The 20,857-nt window shown below is 41.7% G+C and overlaps 1 protein-coding gene across 2 annotated transcripts; it reads left to right on the top strand.

Annotated features, from left to right (window-relative positions):
• Positions 1-1,541: 1,541 nt before the first annotated feature.
• On the top strand, positions 1,542-19,323 carry LOC122421698 (sulfotransferase 2A1-like). Of its 2 annotated transcripts, XM_043437924.1 has the most exons (7): positions 1,542-1,723; positions 4,734-4,942; positions 5,447-5,573; positions 7,593-7,661; positions 8,153-8,247; positions 17,533-17,710; positions 18,911-19,323. In XM_043437924.1, the coding sequence occupies exons 1-7, from the start codon at positions 1,588-1,590 to the stop codon at positions 19,021-19,023; spliced, it is 927 nt and encodes a 308-aa protein (XP_043293859.1). In that variant the 5' UTR covers positions 1,542-1,587; the 3' UTR covers positions 19,024-19,323. The 2 variants fall into 2 exon arrangements, with proteins under 2 accessions (XP_043293859.1, XP_043293860.1); XM_043437925.1 differs by lacking the exon at positions 7,593-7,661.
• The last annotated feature ends 1,534 nt before the right edge of the window (positions 19,324-20,857 follow it).

Genomic DNA, 20,857 nt, shown 5'->3' with positions numbered 1-20,857 from the left:
TGGTAGTCTCATGGTACAACAGGTTGTAACATAGTAGAAATACAATCCTGTTAACACAAAGGTTAGTCTTTTTGCAGAAGTTCTCAGCTAAATTTATCTAAAAAGTTTAACACACAAAGACTCTGCGGCTCTGGTGAGGCAGCCCCTGTTTAGCACTCCTGGTTAAAATTAATAATTATCTTATTGTTTTTACACTAAGGCTAAACTCATATTTTTCTAGATCTCCAACTATATTAACAATAGTTTCTACTGCACAACCTCAGCACATTAACAGCAATCAAATGTTGATCCAATAACCACTTTTAAATAATATTTTTTGTGTTCTCTAATAGGGCTTCCTCACCCCCCAAAGGGCTCTGTGCCTATTAGGGCCTTTTTTATGGTTAATCTCTATGTGTAATATCTTTTGGCTTTCAGGCCTGTTAACAATTTATGGCTTGCACCTGGCGTAACTTTAAGCAACTTCAATAGCTGACCCTGTCTTTTTTGTGGTTAATCTATTTTCTATTAGGTGTCATCTCCATGGGAACTAGATAGGATTACATTTTTACAGAACAGAAATGCGAAGGACTGCAAAAACAGCAGATATGGCACAAAACAGGCTCTTAGTCTAAAAGTTAATTACCTGCAAGAAGTCACCAGCTAATCTCTAACTAAACTATTTTCTATTAGGCACATTTGTGGCCATTTTATTTGTGGAGCTTTTCTCACCCCGCAGAGGGACCTATGCTTAATAGTTTCTTTTGTTAGCGCAGTGTGCTTAGGATGTTTAGGACAATCATGAGCATTTTTTGCAATGAGAGCACACATTTATCAAACAAGCCAGAATGCCAGCAAAAGGGTTTGAATCGAAGCATTTCCTTCATCCTTGGCCCCTTCATAGGGTACCAGCATCTAGGACATTTATTAATTAGGGTTTTAAGTTGGTCTTTATTCAGTGAAAGAGAAGCAGGAGAGCTCTCGGCAGACAACACAAGAATGTGCAGCAGGGCAAACAAGAACAACAGCAGAAAAGGGGGGAGGATACAGGGTGGGGTAGAGGCCGAGGCCAACCTGGAGGGTCCCTTATAGCCTGAACGGCCTTGCATGTCAGGTTTTTTCCTCATGAACTCGTCATGGATGGGATCCTGGACGGCCTTGCCTGTCAGGTATTTTCTTCACGACCTCATCATGGGTGGGATCTCCCATAATGGCTCCCGGCACACCTTGGCAGCAAGAGAGTAACCCCTGCTTGCTGCAGCTAGAAAAAGCCCACACACAGCAATGAAGACCTGGCGCAGCCAATAAATAAATAAACTTAAAGACATACATTTTTAATCCACCACATGCCTACACCCTCCATCTTGTTACTAAACTCCTGGTTCCCTCCCATGAAGTCAAACTCAGGTTACCCCAGAATATTCTCTGAATGAGCTCACAGTTTCCCAATATATCAGTCTTGTGACCCTCTCTTTTTTGGGGGCAGGCACACTCATCAACGACCTGGGAGAGATTAATGATTGTTTCGTGTTGACTATAAAACAGATCTCCCAGTCCAACAGTGACTACTGCTAAAAGGCTCACAAGAGGTACAAAGAGTTCATCATCATGACAGGAACGGTTGTGTCGTTTGAAGGGATACTCTTCCCAAGCCTGCATTACTCACCTGAAATCCTGAGAGAGGTGCAGGAGAGTTTTATTATTAAAGATGAAGATGTCTTACTGCTGACTTTCCCCAAATCAGGTAAGGAAACAAGATTAGATACTGACAGGATGTGGCTATGGCCTACATATATTCAGCAGGCAGATGGAACGCTTTCTGTATGCCGACAATGCATTAGGGGAATAGAAATGTGCACTGATCCCACTGATGTTCAGAGAAAAGGATCGAGCCAGGCAGTTACACAGTCAGCTGAGTGCTCAGAGAGGGTAATCAAAGGCATCAGAGGAAACCATGGGAATGGAGCATAAAGCAGATTCAGCTGTTTGTAGAGAGGAGTGGAAGAGGATGGAGAGTGAAGTCAGTAGAGGAAATGGGCTGCTATTGTTTAGTCACTCAGTCCTGTCCGACTCCTTGTGAAAGCCCTGAACTGTGGCCCACCAGGCTCCTCTGTCCATGGGATTCTCCAGGTAAGAACACTGGAGAGGGTTGCCATCTCCTTCTCCAGGGGATCTTTCCGAGCCAGGGATTGAATCCTAATCTCTTCTTTCTCCTGCCTTGGCAGGTGGATTCTTTACCACTGAGCCACCAGGGAAGCCCTAGAAGAAGTAGGGGAGGGACGTAATTCTGTGAGATGACGTATATGTTAATTCGCTTGATGGTGGTAGTCTTCACCATGTGACATGTAACAAATGAACATGTGCACCTTAAATATACACATTTGTCTTTTTAAATAGAATTTTGCTTCTTGCTTTTATTATTATTCTTGATTTATTTTGGTCTGTGTTAGGTCTTCATTGCTGCGTGGGCCTTCTCTAGTTGCAGTGTGAGGGCTTCTCAAGAGGTAGCTTCCCTTGTTGTGGAGCCGGGGTCAGGGCTTCAGTAGTTGCGCCTCATGGCGCAGGAGTTGCGGCACACGGGCTTAGTTGCCCCACTGCCTGTGGGATCTTCCCGGGTCAGGGATCAAACCCATGTCTCCTGCATTGGCAGGCGGATTCTTTACCACTGAGGCCCCAGGGATGCCCTATTTCTGCTTTATATGAAAGAGACAATAAGCTCCCTGCTAGCAGAAACAAGTCTTATCCAGTTACTTGTATAATATAATGGAGCAATGGAGAGCATAGTCTTGCCATGTTCACCCCACTGTTTTTGAACTGAGGGTGTTAAACGTATACGTCCTTAACATGTTAGTAATAAGTCAATAAAATGAGGTGGGAGGGCTGGTGTGGGGAAAAAAACATAACTACCACAGCCAAAAAGCAAGATAGAAGAAATGACAACTAAATTGAGATCAAAAAGAGTGAACTCGGGGCTTCCCTGTTCAATCCCTGGTCATCAAAGTTTTTACATCCTGTGGAGCAAGTAAGCCTGTACACCGCAAATACTGAGCCAGTGCTCTAGGGCTCACAAGCCACAACTGCTGGAGCCGTGTGTGTAGAGCCTGTGCTCCACAAGAAAAGAAGCCACTGCAATGAGAAGGCTTCTCAGTGGCCCCTGCTCACTGCAACTAGAGAAAGTCTGAGTGCCACAATAAAAACACAGCACAGGCATAAATGATAAAATAAATAAAACTTTTTTTTAGAAAAAAAGAGAGAATTAGTAGCAGGAAAAGAAAATTTAAAAAAAAAGAGTGAATGTGAAATTATTTTGTGAAAAGATATATTTTCCAGGACTTCCCTGATGGTCCAGTGGTTAACAATCTGCCTGCCTTGCAGGGGACATGGGTTCAATCCTTGATGCAGAAAGATCCTCCATGCTATGGAGCATATGCCATGTGCCGCAACTACTGTAGCCTGCAGGCTCTAGAGCAGATGCTCTGCAACAAGAGGAGTAACTGCAATGGGAAACCTGAGCATCACAACTAGAGAGTAGCCCGCTGCTCACCACAACTGGAGAAAGCCCAAGTGCAGCAAGACCCAGCCAAAAATAAATGCATAAATAAGGATAATTTTTTAAAAAGGAGAGATTTTCCAGTAAAGGTATCAGCATGGCGAGTGATCAGGAATTGGAAAAGAACTTGACAAATCCACTGAACTGAAAGGATGTGGATCATATATCTAAGAGTGGCAGGGTCATAGAGGGACTGTGATTGGGTAAGAAGCAAGGCTGAAGTTATCGGAAGTGCTGTGGTAATGATGAGCCAAGGGCAATGGGAATCTGTTCAAAGGCCAAGAGCAATGGGAACATGTTCAAAGGATTTAAGCAAGTAGCTGAAGCATAGAAGCAATCCAGAGGTCCACTGACAGATGAATGGATAAACAAAATTTATTATCCACGTATTGTAGAATATTATTCAGCCTTAGAAAGGAATGGAGTTCTGACACATGCTACAACACGGATAACCTATGAAGACATAGTATGTATGGAGTGAAGGGAAAGTGTTAGTTGTTCAGTTGTGTCTGACTCTTCATGATCCCAGAGACTGTAGCCCTCCAGTCTTCCCTGTCCATGAGTTTCTACAAGCAAGAACTCTGGAGTCTGTAGCCATTCCCTTCTCCAGGGGGTCTTCTGACCCAGGGATCAAACCTGGGTCTCCTGCATTGCAGACAAATTCTTTATCATCTGAGCCACCAAACTCTGCATGGTATATATGACTCCACTTAAATGAGGTGTTAGAAACAGAAAGTAGAATGGTTGCCAGGGACTGGAAGGAGAAGAAAATGAGAAGTTGTTACTTAATGGGCAAGAGGTTCAGCTGTGCAAGATGGAAAAATTCTGGAGATCGTTTCCACAACCATGAGAATATTCTTAACCCTACACAGCTGTACAGGGCTGCCTGGGGGCTCAGTGGTAAAGAGTTCGCCTACCAATGCAGAAGACGTGGATACAATCCCTGGGTCAGGGAGATCCCCTGCAGAAGGAAATGGTAACCCAATCCAGTATTCTTGCCTGGGAAATCCCAAGGATGGAGAAGCCTGGAGGACTACAGTCCATGTGGTTGCAAAAAGAGTTGGATAGGACTGAGCGACTAAACAACAACTGAACCGTACATTTAAAGAGGATTAAGATGGTACCTTTATGACCTGTATACATTATAAGGATTTTTTTAAGTCAGATTAAAATGAATGATCATATTTTTCCATTCTTTATCTAGGAACAAGCTGGTTGGTTGAAACTGTCTGCCTGATTTACTCCAAGGGGGATACCAAGTGGATCCAATCTGAGCCCATTTGGGACCGCTCCCCCTGGGTAGAGACTAAGTATGGGTGTGAATTACTAAAGGAGAAGGAAGGCCCACGTCTCATCAGTTCTCACCTCCCCATCCAACTCTTCCCCAAGTCTTTCTTCAAATCCAAGGCCAAGGTCAGTGTACAGTAGTCAAGAAAATCTACATCAGGGCTTCCCTGGTGGCCCAGTGGTGGTGCTCTGTCATTTAAGTCGTGTCCAACTCTTTGCGGCCCCATGGACTGTAGCCCACCAGGGTCCTCTGTCTCTGAGATTTTCCAGGCAAGGATACTGGAATGGGTTGCCATGCCCTACTCCAGGGAATCTTCCCAACGCAGGGATTAAACCCATGTCTCTGGCATCTCTTGCATTGACAGAAAGATTCTTTAGTCTATAATATCCCAGAGCGAAAGAACAATGCTTTCCTCTTCCTTAATTGCCTTACTATTGGTCCAGTGACTAGTTCACAGGAACTTTAAAATACATATTTGATTAATGAATGTAATAACTAGTTTATTAAAATAATCCATGATATTTAAAGGGCACTTTCTAGGAACTGGTTTTTTTTCTCCCATTTTTATGACAATTAAGAAGGTTGGAAAATAACTATTGATTTTTCATGATCCAATTTTCCTCTTTAAGATGATCTACCTCATCAGAAATCCCAGAGATGTTTTAGTGTCTGGTTATTTTTTCTGGAGGAGTGCAAAATTGGTTAAGAGACCACAGTCACTGGAACAATACTTTGACTGGTTCATCCAAGGAAAAGGTGAGTGAATGTAAAATATGAAAGCTGGGAGTTGTCAGAGTCCTTCATCAGACCTCTTTTCATTTTTTAACCAAATTTGATGTCTCTACATCTAACCAATACATTGGTATAGGGTTCCATCACCACTGGAATCTAAATTTTCTAAATCCACATACTACCTTGGAAAGCAGAAGAACTTCAACCAGCCCTTTTGTTTGCCCCATCAGAAACTATCCTAGCTATTTTCTGAGTCTCCATGACCTAATACTAACACAAAGCACTCATATTCTTCTCCTGTACTCTCCTAAATTTGTGAAAGCCACGAGACTCTCTGAAAGGCAGTTTTCGTTGGCCTCCTGGACAACACAGTCCTGAGTTTCCACCATTTATGTGTGCATCCCTTGAAAAGTCCCTTAATTTCTTGTCCTCTGTGTCTAAAAACTGTATGCATTACCCCAGGGCCTTTATGGGCTTCCCAGGTGGCTCAGTAGGGAAAGAATCTGGCTGTAATACAGGAGATGAAGGAGATACAGGTTCTGTCCCTGGGTCAGGAAGATCTCCTGGAGGAGGGCATGACAACCCACTCCAGTATTCTGGCCAGGAAAATTCCATAGACAGAGGAGCCTGGCAGGCTCCGGTCCCTGGGGTCGCAGAAAGTCGGACACAACTGTAGTGACTTAGCACGCATTCACTCAGGACCTCTATTTTTTTAAATTAATTATTTATTTATTTGGCTGTATCAGGTTTTAGATGTGGAATGTGAATCCTTCCATCTTAGTTGTGGCAGGCAGATTCTTCCAACTTAGTTGTGGCTTGTGGGTTCTTTCATTGCAGCATGTGGGATCTGGTTCCCTGACCAGGGGTAGAACCCTGGCCCCCTGAATTGGAGCACAGAGTCTTAGCCACTGGACCACCAGGGAAAGCCCTCTATGCTTTTAATTATGCAGAACTTCTAAACATTCTCAGATGCTTGAAATGTTGCAGTTTTTCTCAAAACTATGTGATGAATCTAGTATCTCACCTGTGATATGTCTTCCCGGTTTCAGACCTCTTTCTTTAACAGCCCATGGACATCTTCACTGGAGAGGGTCATTGTTGTTTAGTCCTTCAGTTGTGTCTGATCCTTTTCATAAACTATACAAAATAGCATGTCTCCCCATCTCTATAGTTTCACCTTCCCCCCCTTCCTTAGTACTCATCACCAGTGAGTATGTATTCTATTTATTTGTTTCTGCTACATGTCTCTCCACTAACATGTAAGGTCTCTGAGTTCTTCATTGTTGACTCCAGGCCCTAGAGTGGTGCTTGCCACATGTGTGTGCATGCACAGTTTATCAGTCATCTCTGACTCTTTGCAACGCCCTGGACGGTAGCCTGCCTGGCTCCTCTGTCCATGGAATTGTCCAAGAATATTGGAGTGGGTTACTATTCCCTCCTCCAGGGGGTTTTCCTGACCCAGGGATTGAACCCACATCTCCAGCCCTCTTGCATTGGCAGGCAGATTCTTTACCCCTGCTGCCACCTGGGAAGCCCCATTATCATCAGTGAGAGATGACAAATAAATCAACAAATACAACATGAAATAAAGTAAAGAGATCTTAGTAATGTCATTAAGAGATCTATTAGTGTCACTCTTTGATGCTCACAGAGGGCATCCTGCCATCAGTGGACATTCACTCTGCTCCCTGTCTGCCAGCATTCTGCCATAACTCAACATCTTTTCTGCTTCTTGGGCAGCTGGGGACACACTGGTCACCAAGACAGTTGATGGTGCTCCTGCCGACAGGGGAGAATCTAGTGATGTCCTTGGTCTATAGGAGTAAAGCTACAGGCTCTTTATTGTCCTCATCTGCATGCCCTGTGGCCCTTCCAGGCTATGACGCAATCATCACTTCTATACTGAATAGTTCAGACTCCCTCACTTCTTTTTTTTTCTTTTGCCCTCAACACTAGAGTCCAATCTTCAAACACTGGAAGTCATAGTTTTTATTGAGCTGATCCTGAGTGAATTCTTCAGCCATATCTCCTGATTTGCTTCAGGCTACTCTTTCAGAAAAAGAGCAACAAGACTTCCCTGGTGGTCCAGTGGTTCTGAATCTGCCTGCCAAGGTGGGCAACATGGGTTTGATCCCTGGTCTGGGAAAATCTCACATGCCATAGTGCAACTGGGTGGGTGTACTGCAACCACTGAAGCCAGTTTTCCCTCCCTGATTTGGTTTCCCAAGGAATAATAATTCCAACAGCAACAATGAAAGAAAGATGACAGGGAGGGGGGAAAAAAAACAAGTGTTGTGAGAATGTACCTAACAAGCAAAAATATCTAAATGCTGAACAATAAGAGGCAAAAAGAAAGCCACTTCTCAAACCACATGGCTCTCTGGACAAGATCTCCTTACAGACCCTGGAAAACTTTATACAAAACCTGCTCCAAAGGGATTAGGCTTGCTAAAGGGCAAATGCATTGTGTTGGATACCAGTTATAACAAGCATAAATGTGCCTGGCATTGTGCTAGTAACTGTTCCCACAGAGTGATCGTAGTGTATGGATTCCTTCTTTCATGCCATGTGTTATCTACTCTTTCTGCCTCCCCTCCGTGCAGTGGTATTTGGATCATGGTTCAACCACACTCGGGACTGGATGTCCATGAGAGACAAGGAGAACTTCCTGATACTGAGCTATGAAGAGATGAAATGGGTAACTATTGCTGTTAGAGTCAGCACACTCTCTCACCACCATCTGCACTCCCCCCACCTTCCCTCCATTCCCCTGTGTCTCCCACCTTCTCAAAATTTAGCCTGCAGTCAGTAGGAGTGAGAATAGCAACCTGGTCTTCATTGCCTTATTTCTGATTGACACTTCAAAGCTCGATGCTCTCTTTCTTCACGTTTTTCTTTGTTTCACCATAACATGAAGGGGTTTTTTTAAAAAGAATTTTATTTATGTATTGGGTGTGCTGGGTCTTCATGCCTGTCTTCAGCTTTCTCTAGTTGTGATGAGCGGGGTGTACTCTTGTTGTGGTGCCCAGATTCTAGAGCACAGGCTCAACAGTTATGCCTCACGGGCTGAGTTGCTTCAAGGCAGGTGGGATCTTCCCAGACCAGGGATCGAACCCAGTTTCCTGAACTGACAGGCCGAATCTTTAACACTGAGCCACCAGGGGAGCCCCTTTGTTTTCTTTTCATTAGGATTTTTGTTCTGTTTTGTCCAGATAGTTCTTGTTGTTGTTGTTATTTTTACAGGTGTGTGATTTCTTTTATTTAATTAATTCATTTATTTTAATTAGAAGCTAATTATCTTACAATATTGTAGTGGTTTTTGCCATACATTGACATGAATCAGCCATGGGTGTACATGTGTCTCCCATCCTGAACCCCTCCCCCCCACACCTCCCTCCCCACCCCATTCCTCAGAGTCATCCCAGTGCACCAGCCCTGAGCCCCCTGCTTCATGCATCGAACCTGGACTGGTGATCTGTTCCGCAAATGGTAATATACATGTTTCAATGCTGTTCTCTCAAATCATCCCACCCTGGCCTTCTCCCACAGAGTCCAGAAGTCTGTTCTTCACATCTGTGTCTCTTTTGCTGTCTCGCATATAGGTTCATTGTTATCATCTTTTTAAATTCCATATATGTATGTTAATATACTGTATTGGTGTTTTTCTTTCTGACTTACTTCACTGTATAATAGGCTCCAGTCTCATCCACCTCATTAGAACTGATTCAAATGCATTCTTTTCAATAGCTGAGTAATAATCCATTGTGTATATGTACCACAGCTTTCATATCCATTCATCTGCCGTTGGACATCCAGGTTGCTTCCATGTCCTAGCTATGGTAAACAGTGCTGTGATGAACATTGGGGTAAACGTGTCTCTTTCAATTCTGGTTTCCTCGGTGTGTATGCCCAGCAGTGGGATTGCTGGGTCATATGCAAGCTCTATTTCCAGTTTTTAAAGGAATCTCCATAATGGCTGTACTAGTTTACATTCCCACCAACAGTGTAAGAGTGTTCCCTTTTCTCTGCACCCTCTCCAGCATTTATTGTTTGTAGACTCTTTGATAGCAGCCATTCTGACCAGCGTGAGATGGTACCTCAATGTGGTTTTAATTTGCATTTCTCTGATAATGAGTGATGTTGAGCATCTTTTTAGGTGTTTGTTAGCCGTCTGTATTTCTTCTTTGGAGAAATGTCTGTTTAGTTCTTTGGCCCATTTTTTGATTGGGTCATTTGTTTTTCTGGAATTGAGCTGCATAGGCTGCTTGTATGTTTTTGAGATTAATTCTTTGGCAGTTGCTTCATTTAGTATTATTTTATCTCATTCTGAAGGCTGTCTTTTCACCTTGCTTATAGTTTCCTTCGTTGCGCAAAAGCTTTTAAGTTTAATTAGGTTCCATTTGTTAATTTTTGCTTTTATTTCCATTACTCTGGGAGATGCGTCATAGAGGATCCTGCTGTGATTTATGTCAGAGAGTGTTTTGCCTATGTTTTCCTCTAGGAGTTTTATAGTTTCTGGTCTTCCATTTAGATCTTTGATCCATTTTGAGTTTATTTTTGTGTATGGTGTTAGAAAGAGTTCTAGTTTCATTCTTTTACAAGTGGTCGACCAGTTGTCCCAGCATCAGTTGTTAAAGAGATTGTCTTTTCTCCGTTGTGTATTCTTGCCTCCTTTGTCAAAGATAAGGTGTCCATAGGTGCATGGATTTATCTCTGGGCTTTCTATTTTGTTCCATTGATCTATACTCCTGTCTTTGTGCCAGTACCATACTGTCTTGATGACTGTGACTTTGTAGTAGAGCCTGAAGTCAGGCAGGTTGATTCCTCCAGTTCCATTCTTCTTTCTCCAGATTGCTTTGGCTATTCAAGGTTTTTTTGTATTTCCATACAAATTGTGAAATTATTTGTTCTAGTTCTGTGAAAAATACCATTGGTAGCTTGATAGGGATTGCATTGAATCTATAGATTGCTTTGGGTAGTATACTCATTTTCACTATATTGATTCTTCCAATCCATGAACATGGTATATTTCTCCATCTGTTTGTGTCCTCTTTGATTTCTTTTTTTTTTTTTTTTAAATCAGAACTGTAACCAACGAAACATTTTAATAATGTCCAGAGACCCAGGAGACAAGGCACTATGATTCTGTAGATATATGTACAATGAATGCTGTAGTAATAAAAAGAAGTCTGTGTACAGTACAGAGTTGTGTTTATAAGAGGAGCTTTCTCTTTTTGCTTCCCAGAGGATTCAACAGAAAATTTTATTTAAAGGACATTTCTTCATATATTCAAGCGTTTATACTATAGACACTCAATAGTGGAGTCGCTCAGTCGTGTCCGACTCTTTGTGACCCCATGGACTATAGCCTACCAGGCTCCTCTGTCCATGGGATTTTCCAGGCAATAGTACTGGAGTGGGCTGCCATTTCCTTCTCCATCCTCTTTGATTTCTTTCATCAGTGTTTTATAGTTTTCTATATTTAGGTCTTTTGTTTCTTTAGGTAGCTTTATTCCTAAGTATTTTATTCTTTTCATCACAATGGTGAATAGAATTCTTTTCTTAATTTCTCTTTCTGTTTTCTCATTGTTAGTGTATAGAAATGCAAGGGATTCTGTGTGTGAATTTTATATCCTGCAACTCTACTATATCCGGTGATTGACTCTAATAATTTTCTGGTGGTATCTTTGAGGTTTTCTATGTAGAGGATCATGTCATCTGCAAACAGTGAGAGTTTTACTTCTTCTTTTCCAATCTGGATTCCTTTTATTTCTTTTTCTTTTCTGATTGCTGTGCCTAAAATTTCCAAAACTATGTTGAGTAGTAGTGGTGAGAGTGGGCACCCTTGTCTTGTTCCTGACTTAGGGGAAATGTTTTCAATTTTTCACCGTTGACAATAATGTTTGCTGTGGGTTTATCATATATGGCTTTTATTATGTTGAGGCATGTTCCTTCTATGCCTGCTTCCTGGAGGGTTTTTATCATAAATGGGTGTTGGATTTTGTCGAAGGTTTTCTCTGCATCTATTGAGATAACATATGGTTTTTATCTTTCAATTTGTTAATGTGGTATATCACAGTGATTAATTTGCAAATATTGAGGAATCCTTGCCTCCCTGGGATAAACCCCACTTGGTCATGATGTATGATATTTTTAATATGTTGTTGGATTCTGTTTGCTAGAATTTTGTTAAGGATTTTTGCATCTATGTTCATCAGTGATATTGGCCTGTAGTTTTCTTTTTTTGTGTCATCTTTGTCTGGTTTTGGTATTAGGGTGATGGTGCCCTCATAGAATGAGATTGGCAGTTTACCTTCCTCTGCAATTTTCTGGAAGAGACTGAGTACGATAGGTGTTAGCTCTTCTCTAAATTTTTGGTAGAATTCACCTGTGAAGCCATCTGGTCCTGGGCTTCGTTTGTTGGAAGATTTTTTATTACAGTTTCAATTTCCATGCTTGTGATGGATCTGTTAAGGTTTTCTATTTCTTCCTGGTTCAGTTTCAGAAGGTTACACTTTTCTAATATTTCATCCATTTCTTCCAAGTTGTCCATTTTATTAGCATATAGTTGCTGATAGTACTCTCTTATGATCCTTTGTATTTCTGTGTTGTCTGTTGTGATTTCTCCATTTTCATTTCTAATTTTGTTAATTTGATTCTTCTCCCTTTTTTTCTTGATGAGTCTAGCTAATGGTTTGTCTATTATATTTATCTTCTCAAGGAACCAGTTTTTAGTTTTGTTAATTTTTGCTATAGTCTCCTTTGTTTCTTTTTCATTTATTTCTGCTCTAATTTTTATGTTTCTATCCTTCTACTAACCCTGGGGTTCTTCATTTCTTCTTTTTCTAGTTGCTTTAGGTGTAAAGTTAGGTTATTTATTTGATTTTTTTCTTGTTTCTTGAGGTAAGCTTGTATTGCTATGAACCGTCCCCTTAGCACTGCTTTTACTGAATCCCATAGGTTTTGGGTTGTTGTGTCTTCATTTTCATTCATTTTTGTGCATATTTTTTTAATTTCTTCTGTGATTTGTTGGTTATTCAGAAGTGTGTTGTTTAGCCTCCATATGTTTGTATTTTTAGTAGTTCCTTTCCCGTAGTTGACATCTAATCTTACCACATCATGATCAGAAAAGATGCTTGAAATGAATTCAATTTTTTTGACTTTACCAAGGCGAGATTTATGGCCATGATGTGATATATCCTTGAGAATGTTCCATGTGCACTTGAGGTAAAGGTGAAATTCATTATTTTGGGGTGAAACGTTCTAGATTTCAATTAGGTTTAACTGGTCTATTGTATCATTTAAAGTTTGTGTTTATAAACCTTTTCTGTGTTTCCTGTCTAGAGAAGATCCTTTAGCATTTGTTTAAGAGCTGGTTTGGTGGTGCTGAATTCTCTCAGCTTTTGCTTGTCTGTAAAGCTTTTGATTTCTCCTTCATATTTGAATGATACCCTTGCTGGGTATAGTAATCTGGGTTATAGATTTTTCTCTTTCATCACTTTAAGTATGTCCTGCCAGTCCCTTCTGGGCTGAAGAGTTTCTATTGAGAGATCAGATGTTATCCTTATGGGAATCCCCTTGTGTGTTACTTGTTGCTTTTCCCTTGCTGCTTTTAATATTTTCTCTTTGTGTTTGATCTTCGTTAATTTGATTAATATGTGTCTTGGGGTGTTTTGCCTTGGGTTTATCCTGTTTGGGACCCTCTGGGTTTCTTGGACTTGAGTGGCTATTTCCTTCTCCATTTTAGGGAAGTTTTCAACTATTATCTCCTCAAGTATTTTCTCATGGCCTTTCCTTTGGTCTTCTTCTTCTGGGACTCCTATGATTCGAATGTGGGGTGTTTAACATTGTCGCAGAGGTCTCTGAGGTTGTCCTCATTTCTTTTCATTCTTTTTTCTTTTTTCTTCTCTGCTTCATTTATTTCCACCATTCTATCTTCCACCTCACTTATCCTATCTTCTGCCTCAGTTACTCTACTGTTGGTTCCCTCCAGAGTGCTTTTGATCTCAGTTATTGCATTATTCATTATTTACTGACTCTTTTTTATTTCTTCCAGGTCCTTGTTAAACATTTCTTGCATCTTCTCAATCCTTGTCTATAGTCCATTTATCTGTAACTGCATTTTGTTTTCAAGATTTTGGACCATCTTTACTATCATTATTCTGAATTCTTTTTTAGATAGACTCCCTATCTTCTACTCTTTTGTTCAGTTTTGTGGGCATTTATTATGTTCTTTACCTGCTGCATATTTCTCTGCCTTTTCATTTTGTTTAGATTGCTCTCTTTGGGGTGGCCTTTCTGTATGCTGGAAGTTTGTGGTTCCTCTTTATTGTAGAGGTTGCTCCCTGTGGGTGGGGTTAGGCTAGTGGCTTGTCAAGGTTTCCTGGCTAGGGAAGCTTGCATCTGGGTTCTGGTGGGTAGAGCTGGATCTCTTCTCTCTGGAGCACAATGAAGCATCCAGTAGTGAGTTTTGAGGTGTCTATGATAGGTTTGGTGTGACTTTAGGCAGCCTGTACTTTAATGCTCAGGGCTATGTTCCTGCATTGCTGGAGAATTAGTGTGGTATGTCTTGCTCTGGAACTTGTTGGTTCTTGGGTGGAGCTTGGTTTCAGTGTAGGTATGGAGGCTTTTGGATGAGCTCTTGTTGATTAATGTACCCTGGAGTCAGGAGTTCTCTGGTGTTCTCACGTTTTGGATTTAAGCCTCCTGCCTCTGGCTTTCAGTCTCATTCTTCAAGTAGCCTCAAGATTTCTCCATCCATACAGCACTGATGATAAAACATATAGGATAATGGTGAAAAGATTCTCTACAGTGAGGGACACCCAGTGAAGGTCACAGAATTACATAAAAAGAGAAGAGGAAGGAGGGAGATAGAGGTGACCAGGAGGAGAAGAAGGGGAGTCAGAAGGGGGGAGACCAATCTAGCCAGTAATCAGTTCCCTAAGTGTTCTCTACAGCCTGGAACACCAACAGAGATTCACAGAGTTAAGTAGAAAAGATAAGGGGGAGGGAGGAGATATAGGTGACCTGGGGGAGAAAAGAGAGAGTCTAAAGGGGAGAGAGCAATCGAGCCAGTAATCACACCCCTAAGTAAAAATGGGTACTGAAGATTAGATTCTTAAAGGTACAAAATTGATAACAAATAACACAAAGCAAAGATGAAAAATCTAGAGTAAAGGTTAAAATCTCAAAAATACAAAACAATATCAATCACAAAAATTATAAAAAATATATATGTGAAATTGCTTTAAAAAATAGGGTCTTTTTTTGAAAGTAATAGTAGATTATAAAAATGAAAATTAAAGGACTAATAAAGAAATTAAAAATAAAAAACTAAAAAATGATAATAGTAAAAATATATCTAGAAATTTCTCTGGAGCTGTTGAGGACAGTGTGGGGTCAGTTCAGTTTCGGATAGTTCCTTGTTCCAGTTTATACTTCTTCTCAAGGTCTATAGGCCCCTTCCAATGCTTAGTCAATGCTAACTACAGGGTTTCAACCTGTTGCACCTGTCATTTCCAGAGCAGGTTCCTCTTTGCTTATTTTGTCTTCCTCTGTTTGCAAGTCTCTTCAGTGTCTAATTTCCCCCCTGACACAAGGGGCCAAAGGTGGTCACTTATTTAGGCTCACTTGTTCAGTGTGCTGTAGGGTGAGAGGGATACTGCAAACAGTTATCACTGGCATGTGTGGGAGGTGCTTGCAGTGTATGGACCACACTGGGTTTGCCCCAGCTCAGTTCCTTGTGGCTCTTGTGTCCCTTGTGGCTCAGCTGGTAAAGAATCCACCTGCAGTGTGGGAGACCTGGGTTCAATCCCTGGGTTGGGAAGATCCCCTGGAGAAGGGAAAGGCTACCCAATCCAGTATTCTGACCTGGAGAACTCCATAGACTGTATAATCCATTGGGTCACAAAGAGTCAGACATGACTGAGTGACTTTCACTTCCACTTTCATGGCCCCTGTGCTTTCCTGGTCTACACTGCTCAGGCTCCAGTTTGCTCTGAAGGGGAACTGTCCAAAGCGGGCCCTGGGTTGCATGCACTTCCCAGGTCTAAGCTGCTCAGGTTCAGGTTCTCGGATACTCCACAAAGGCAGAGACTCAGTTGGGCCTGCGTGTTGTGCCCTTCCCAGGTCCGAGGAGCTCAGGCGACCAGGTGCTTTTCGAGCACACTATCCCAGGCGTGTGGTGCGTCTTATCACCTCCCTGGCCCCAGCCGCTCGGTTTCCTGGGTGCGTCGCAAAAGCGCCATCTCAGCTGTGCCGTGTCTCCTCTGGGGGGCTGATCTCAGGCTGCAACCCTCCTGGCAGATATCAACCATCCAGGATCCCAGGAAGAGTTGGTTAGCAACTGGGAGCCTGCTCACAGTTTGGTATAGGATGCTGTCTCTGGGGCCAAGATTGCCCCCTGCCTTCCAGTTCTGGCTGTCACCCACCTGCCTCTCTGCCTCTCACATGGAGATGGGCCAGTCTGCAGCCAGCTAGCTCTCCTATTGTATTCACTCAATCCTTTGTTCTGGGAGCCAGCCAGGCTGTGCCTTAGGTTAGAGCTTTTTGTTCTCTCTCTCTCTCTCTTCCCCCCCCCCCCTCCTCTCTCTGGCTGTCCCACAGCTTGGGTTGCTATCTCACATTAGCTCCTTCAGATTGTCCTCTGGGCATTCAGGCCTGGCCCTTACCCTAAGCATGCAACCCACGCCTCCCCCCACTTGCTGGTGGCAGACGCGAGCGTCTGGGCTATTTCTCTGCTGGGAATTGTGCTCAAGGCACATATTCTGTGGGCTTTGTTTTTTTCCCTCCTGGTTATGTTGCCGTCTGAGATTCCAAAACTCGCCACAGACCCGCTGGTGAGAGGGTTTCCTGGTGTTTGGAAACATCTCCTCCTTCAAGACTCCCTCCCTGGGATGGGTCTCCATTCCTAACTCTTTTGTCTCTCTTTTTGTCTTTTATATTTTGTCCTACCTCCTTTCAAAGAGAATGGGCTGCCTTTCTGGGTGCCTGGAGTCCTCCGCCAGCGTTCAGAAGTTGTTCTGCAGAAGTTGTTCAGCATTCAAATGATTTTTTGATGAATTTGTCAGGGAGAAAGTGGTCTCCCCATCCTATTCCCCCACATCTTAGGACTGCCCCAGGTGTGCTTGTTAGACCATACTGAAGGCTCATGGAATAAAGAAAACCTTTAAAGCATTATACCTCTAAGAGGAAAGTCTGACTTAAAGCAAAGCTTTTCTTGTTATAAAATCCTTCTTCTTATCATCATCTCCCAAGATCATGGCCAAGTATTGATATAATAAATAAGATGATATGGTAAAGCTCTCTTATTTTATTCAAATGTCAGTTGTGAAAAACAGCATTATTCGGGCACATAGCCAAGACACATAGCCAATTCCTTAAATTTTTGTCAATTTCTCCCTGAAACTCTCTTCCCTAATCCTGATCATAACTGTCTAGAAGCCTTTCTTAAGTCTCTTTAGAAAACCCAGCATTTTAGTGTTTCAATGTGTCCTGAATTCAACTATACTGAGAAATCCATCATGGTCTTTTGATCTATTTTTTTCAACCTTTCTCTAAGTCATTTTTAAATTTTTCAAAAGTTTTATTGACGTATAGTTGCTTTACAGTGTGTATAGCTTCTAGGGTAAAGTGAATCAGCTATACCTATGCATATATCCCCTCTTTTTTTTTTTTTTTTTTTTTTTTTTGTATTTCCTTCGCACTTAAGTCACCACAGAGCATTGACTAGAGTTCTCTGTGCCACACAGTAGGTTCTCATTAGTTACCTATTCTTTACTTAGTATTTATGGTGTCTATGTGTCAATGTCAATCACCCAGTTCATCCACTCTGGACTCCTCCAACTCTATCCCTACTCATGTCTCTACATTTCTTTCCTCTTTTCCTCCCCTCCCCCTCCTCTTTCTACTGTCTCCTCCCCCTCGTCTTCTTTTCTGTGTTCTTGCTCTTTCACATAATCTCTCAGATTTTCTCTTCTTCTAGGACACAAGGAGCACTGTGGAGAAGATATGCCAATTCCTGAGCAAGAAACTAGAACCAGAAGAACTGGACTCAGTCCTCAGAAACAGTTCTTTCCAGGCCATGAAAGAAAACAATATGTCCAATTTGCCCCTCCTGAAGGGTCGGTATTTTGAGGAGAATGGACAGCTTTTGAGAAAAGGTAAAGAAAACATTCTGCCTTCAAAATGGATCAGAATATGTAGATATTATTCTTGGCTTGTAGTAGGGCACTAACCACTGGGAGTAGGGACTGCTTGAATTTATCAACTTAAATTGCTCATCACTTGATATTATCTCTTGTGAGCCCTTATCAGGGCATCTCTTTTTAGAGTACTGATGTGGGCTGCAGGTGCTTGAGAAAGTTATTTAAGATTAATTTGTTTTGGTGCAGACCATTTTGAAGTGTTTATTGAACTTGTTACAATATTGTTTCTGTTTTATGTCTTTCTTATTTGGCTGCAAAATAAATAATGGCATGACCAAATAAATAATAAACAATTTTAAAAAAACAGAGAGGAATAGTTAGACATCTAATACAATAATGCAGGTGAGAAATGATGTTGGCTTGGATGGAGGTGGTAGAAAAAGAAGTTGTGAAATGTGACTAGACACTGGTTATTACAGACCCCATGAACATCTGTCCATGAGATTCTCCAGGCAAGAATACTGGAGTGGGTTGTTATGCCCTCCTCCAGGGGTCTTCTCAACCCAGATAATGAACCTGGGTCTCCTGCATTGCAGGTAGATTCTTTACTGTTTGAGCCAGCAGGGAAGATCTGTTATAGAAAATAGAGCAGTGTTATTGGTGAGGAATTTCTTTCAAGATGAGAGAAGGGAAGGCAGGAAATTGTTCCAAGCAGGCCAATGTGTAAATGAGTATGACCATTAGGTATATGAAAACAACAAACCGTTGGTCATTCTGCTATAATGACTGGGATCTCCATGTCAAACAGACAGAAGGAAATAGATCGAGGGCTTCCCTGATGGTCTGGCGGTTAAGAATCTGCCTGCCAATGCAGGGGACACAGGTTTGATTAGTTGCCCATCAGCTGTGGGCAACTAAGCCAATGCACCACAACTGCTGAGGCCAAGCTCTAGAGCACATGCTTGGCAATAAGAGAAGCCCGTGCACTGAAACTAGAGTACCCCGCCCTCACTGCAACTGGGGAAAGCCGATGCACAGCAGCAAAGACTCAGCACAGCCACTAACAAATAAATTTTTTAAATATATAAAATAAAACATGTAAGAATGTGTTGTGTATTACTTAATAGCAATATATTAAAATAAATAGAAGACATATATTGGAGTCTTGAGAATGAGCCCTAGATCTGACATGAGTCTCTATTTTATATTTGTTAGGTGTGACTGGGGACTGGAAAAATTACTTCACAGTGGCCCAAGCTGAAATTTTTGATAAACTATTCCAGGAGAAGATGGCAGACCTTCCTCAAGATCTGTTCCCATGGAAATAATGATCTAAAACTTCTGGAACTTATATGGACAATGATAATTGCTCTCCTGTCCTCGTATATGTGAAGGACTGGAAGTAATTGCATAAAACCTGTTATTTCATCCTGGTGCTTCAATTGATCCAATCTCTGTATCTTTGGGGACCTGACTATTAAAATTATCAGGGTACCCCTATTTCACTTCTTGGTATCCCAGCTTTCAAAAAACTGTTATACTGTTTGATTTCATTCATACAGAGTGGTCAAGAAATAATATAAGTATCATTGTTGTTGTTCAGTCATTAAATCATGTGACCACATGAACTGCAGCATGCCAGGGTCCTCTGTCACCAACTATCTCTGACCTTGCTCAAATGCATGTCCATTGAGTCTGTTATGCAATCTAACCATCTCATCCTCTGACACCGCTTTCTCCTTTTGCCCTCAATCTTTCCCAGCAGCAGAGTCTTTTCCAATGATCGGCTCTTCACATCAGGTGGTCAAAGTATTGGAGCTTCAACTTCAGGATCAGTCCTTCCAATGAGTATTCAGGGTTGATTTCCTTAGGATTGACTGGATTGATCTCCTTGCTGTCCAAGGGACTCTCAAAAGTCTTCTGCAGCACAGAAGCACCACAATTCGAAAACATCAATTCTTTGGGGCTCAGTCTTCTTTATGGTCCAACTCTCATATCTGTAGAGTCAAAACTATGGTGTTTCTAGTAGTCCTATATGGATATGGTAGGGAAGCCCTGGATGGTCTTAATTTTATCTGACTGAAGCCCACCAAGAAATGATAGAACCTAGATGTTTCTTTAATTACTTCTGGAGTCAATATTTCAGAAGCGGGCATTCTTCCTTTTGCTTGTTGTGTGAATGTGGGGAGCCTTGAATCCTAGAGTCCTCCACTGGGTAATAGAAGGTGGGACCCATAAAATAACAATTGCTATTATAGATTTTCAATGTGGCCAAAAAGAGAATTCTCTCAGCCCAACCACTAAAACCTGGAAGCGTTTCATAAATTCTCAGTATGTTAATGATGAAATGGCAAATAAGAACTGGATCCTGCCATGTAGTTAGGTATTAAAATTCACCCCCATACCTGTGAGTCTAAAGCAAGTTCCTGACTCTTATGCTTAAAAAGAGAGATTTCAGGGACTTCCCTAGTGGTCCAGTAGCTAAAACTGTGCTTTCAATGCAGGGGGTGTGGGTTTGATCCCTGCACGGGGAACTAAGATCCCACAGGCTACACAGCGTGGCCAAAAAAATAAAAAGAACAAATAGATTTCTTTAAAAATTAGGTTGCTATAGAAAAAAAAGTGTGAGAGATTTAAGTCCATGGTATCCCAATTTCCCTCTAGCTTATTGTCACTACATCTATTTATTTAGTTTGATTTTTATTTTTTAAAGGACTTCCCTGATAGCTCAGTTGGTAAAGAACCCACATGCAATGCAGGAGACCCTCGTTCACTTCCTAGGTCAGGAAGATCCCCTTGAGAAGGGATAGGCAACCCACTCCAGTATTCTGGCCTAGAGAAATCCATGGACTGTGTAGCCCATGGCGTTGCAAAGACCTGGACACAACTGAGCGACTTTTTTTATTTTTAATTATCTTCAAGCTTAGGGAAATCTTGCAAGAAATACACACAAAATCCTTGTACATAGTTCACACAGATTTACCAACTGTAAACTTTTGCAACATTTACTAGATTATGCTCTTATTTTTCACTCTCATATACAATATAAACTTTTTCAGCCATGTGAGAGTAAGTTACAGAAATCCTTTCCTTTTATCCCTCAAAACTTCAAGGGATGAGACTTCTCTGGTGGCTCAGTGGTTAAGAATCCACCCATCCATG

Source organism: Cervus canadensis, chromosome 18 (genome assembly GCF_019320065.1).
Source record: "Cervus canadensis isolate Bull #8, Minnesota chromosome 18, ASM1932006v1, whole genome shotgun sequence".
Taxonomy (NCBI): Eukaryota; Metazoa; Chordata; class Mammalia; order Artiodactyla; family Cervidae; genus Cervus; species Cervus canadensis.
This window is presented reverse-complemented; position numbering and strand designations above follow the sequence as displayed.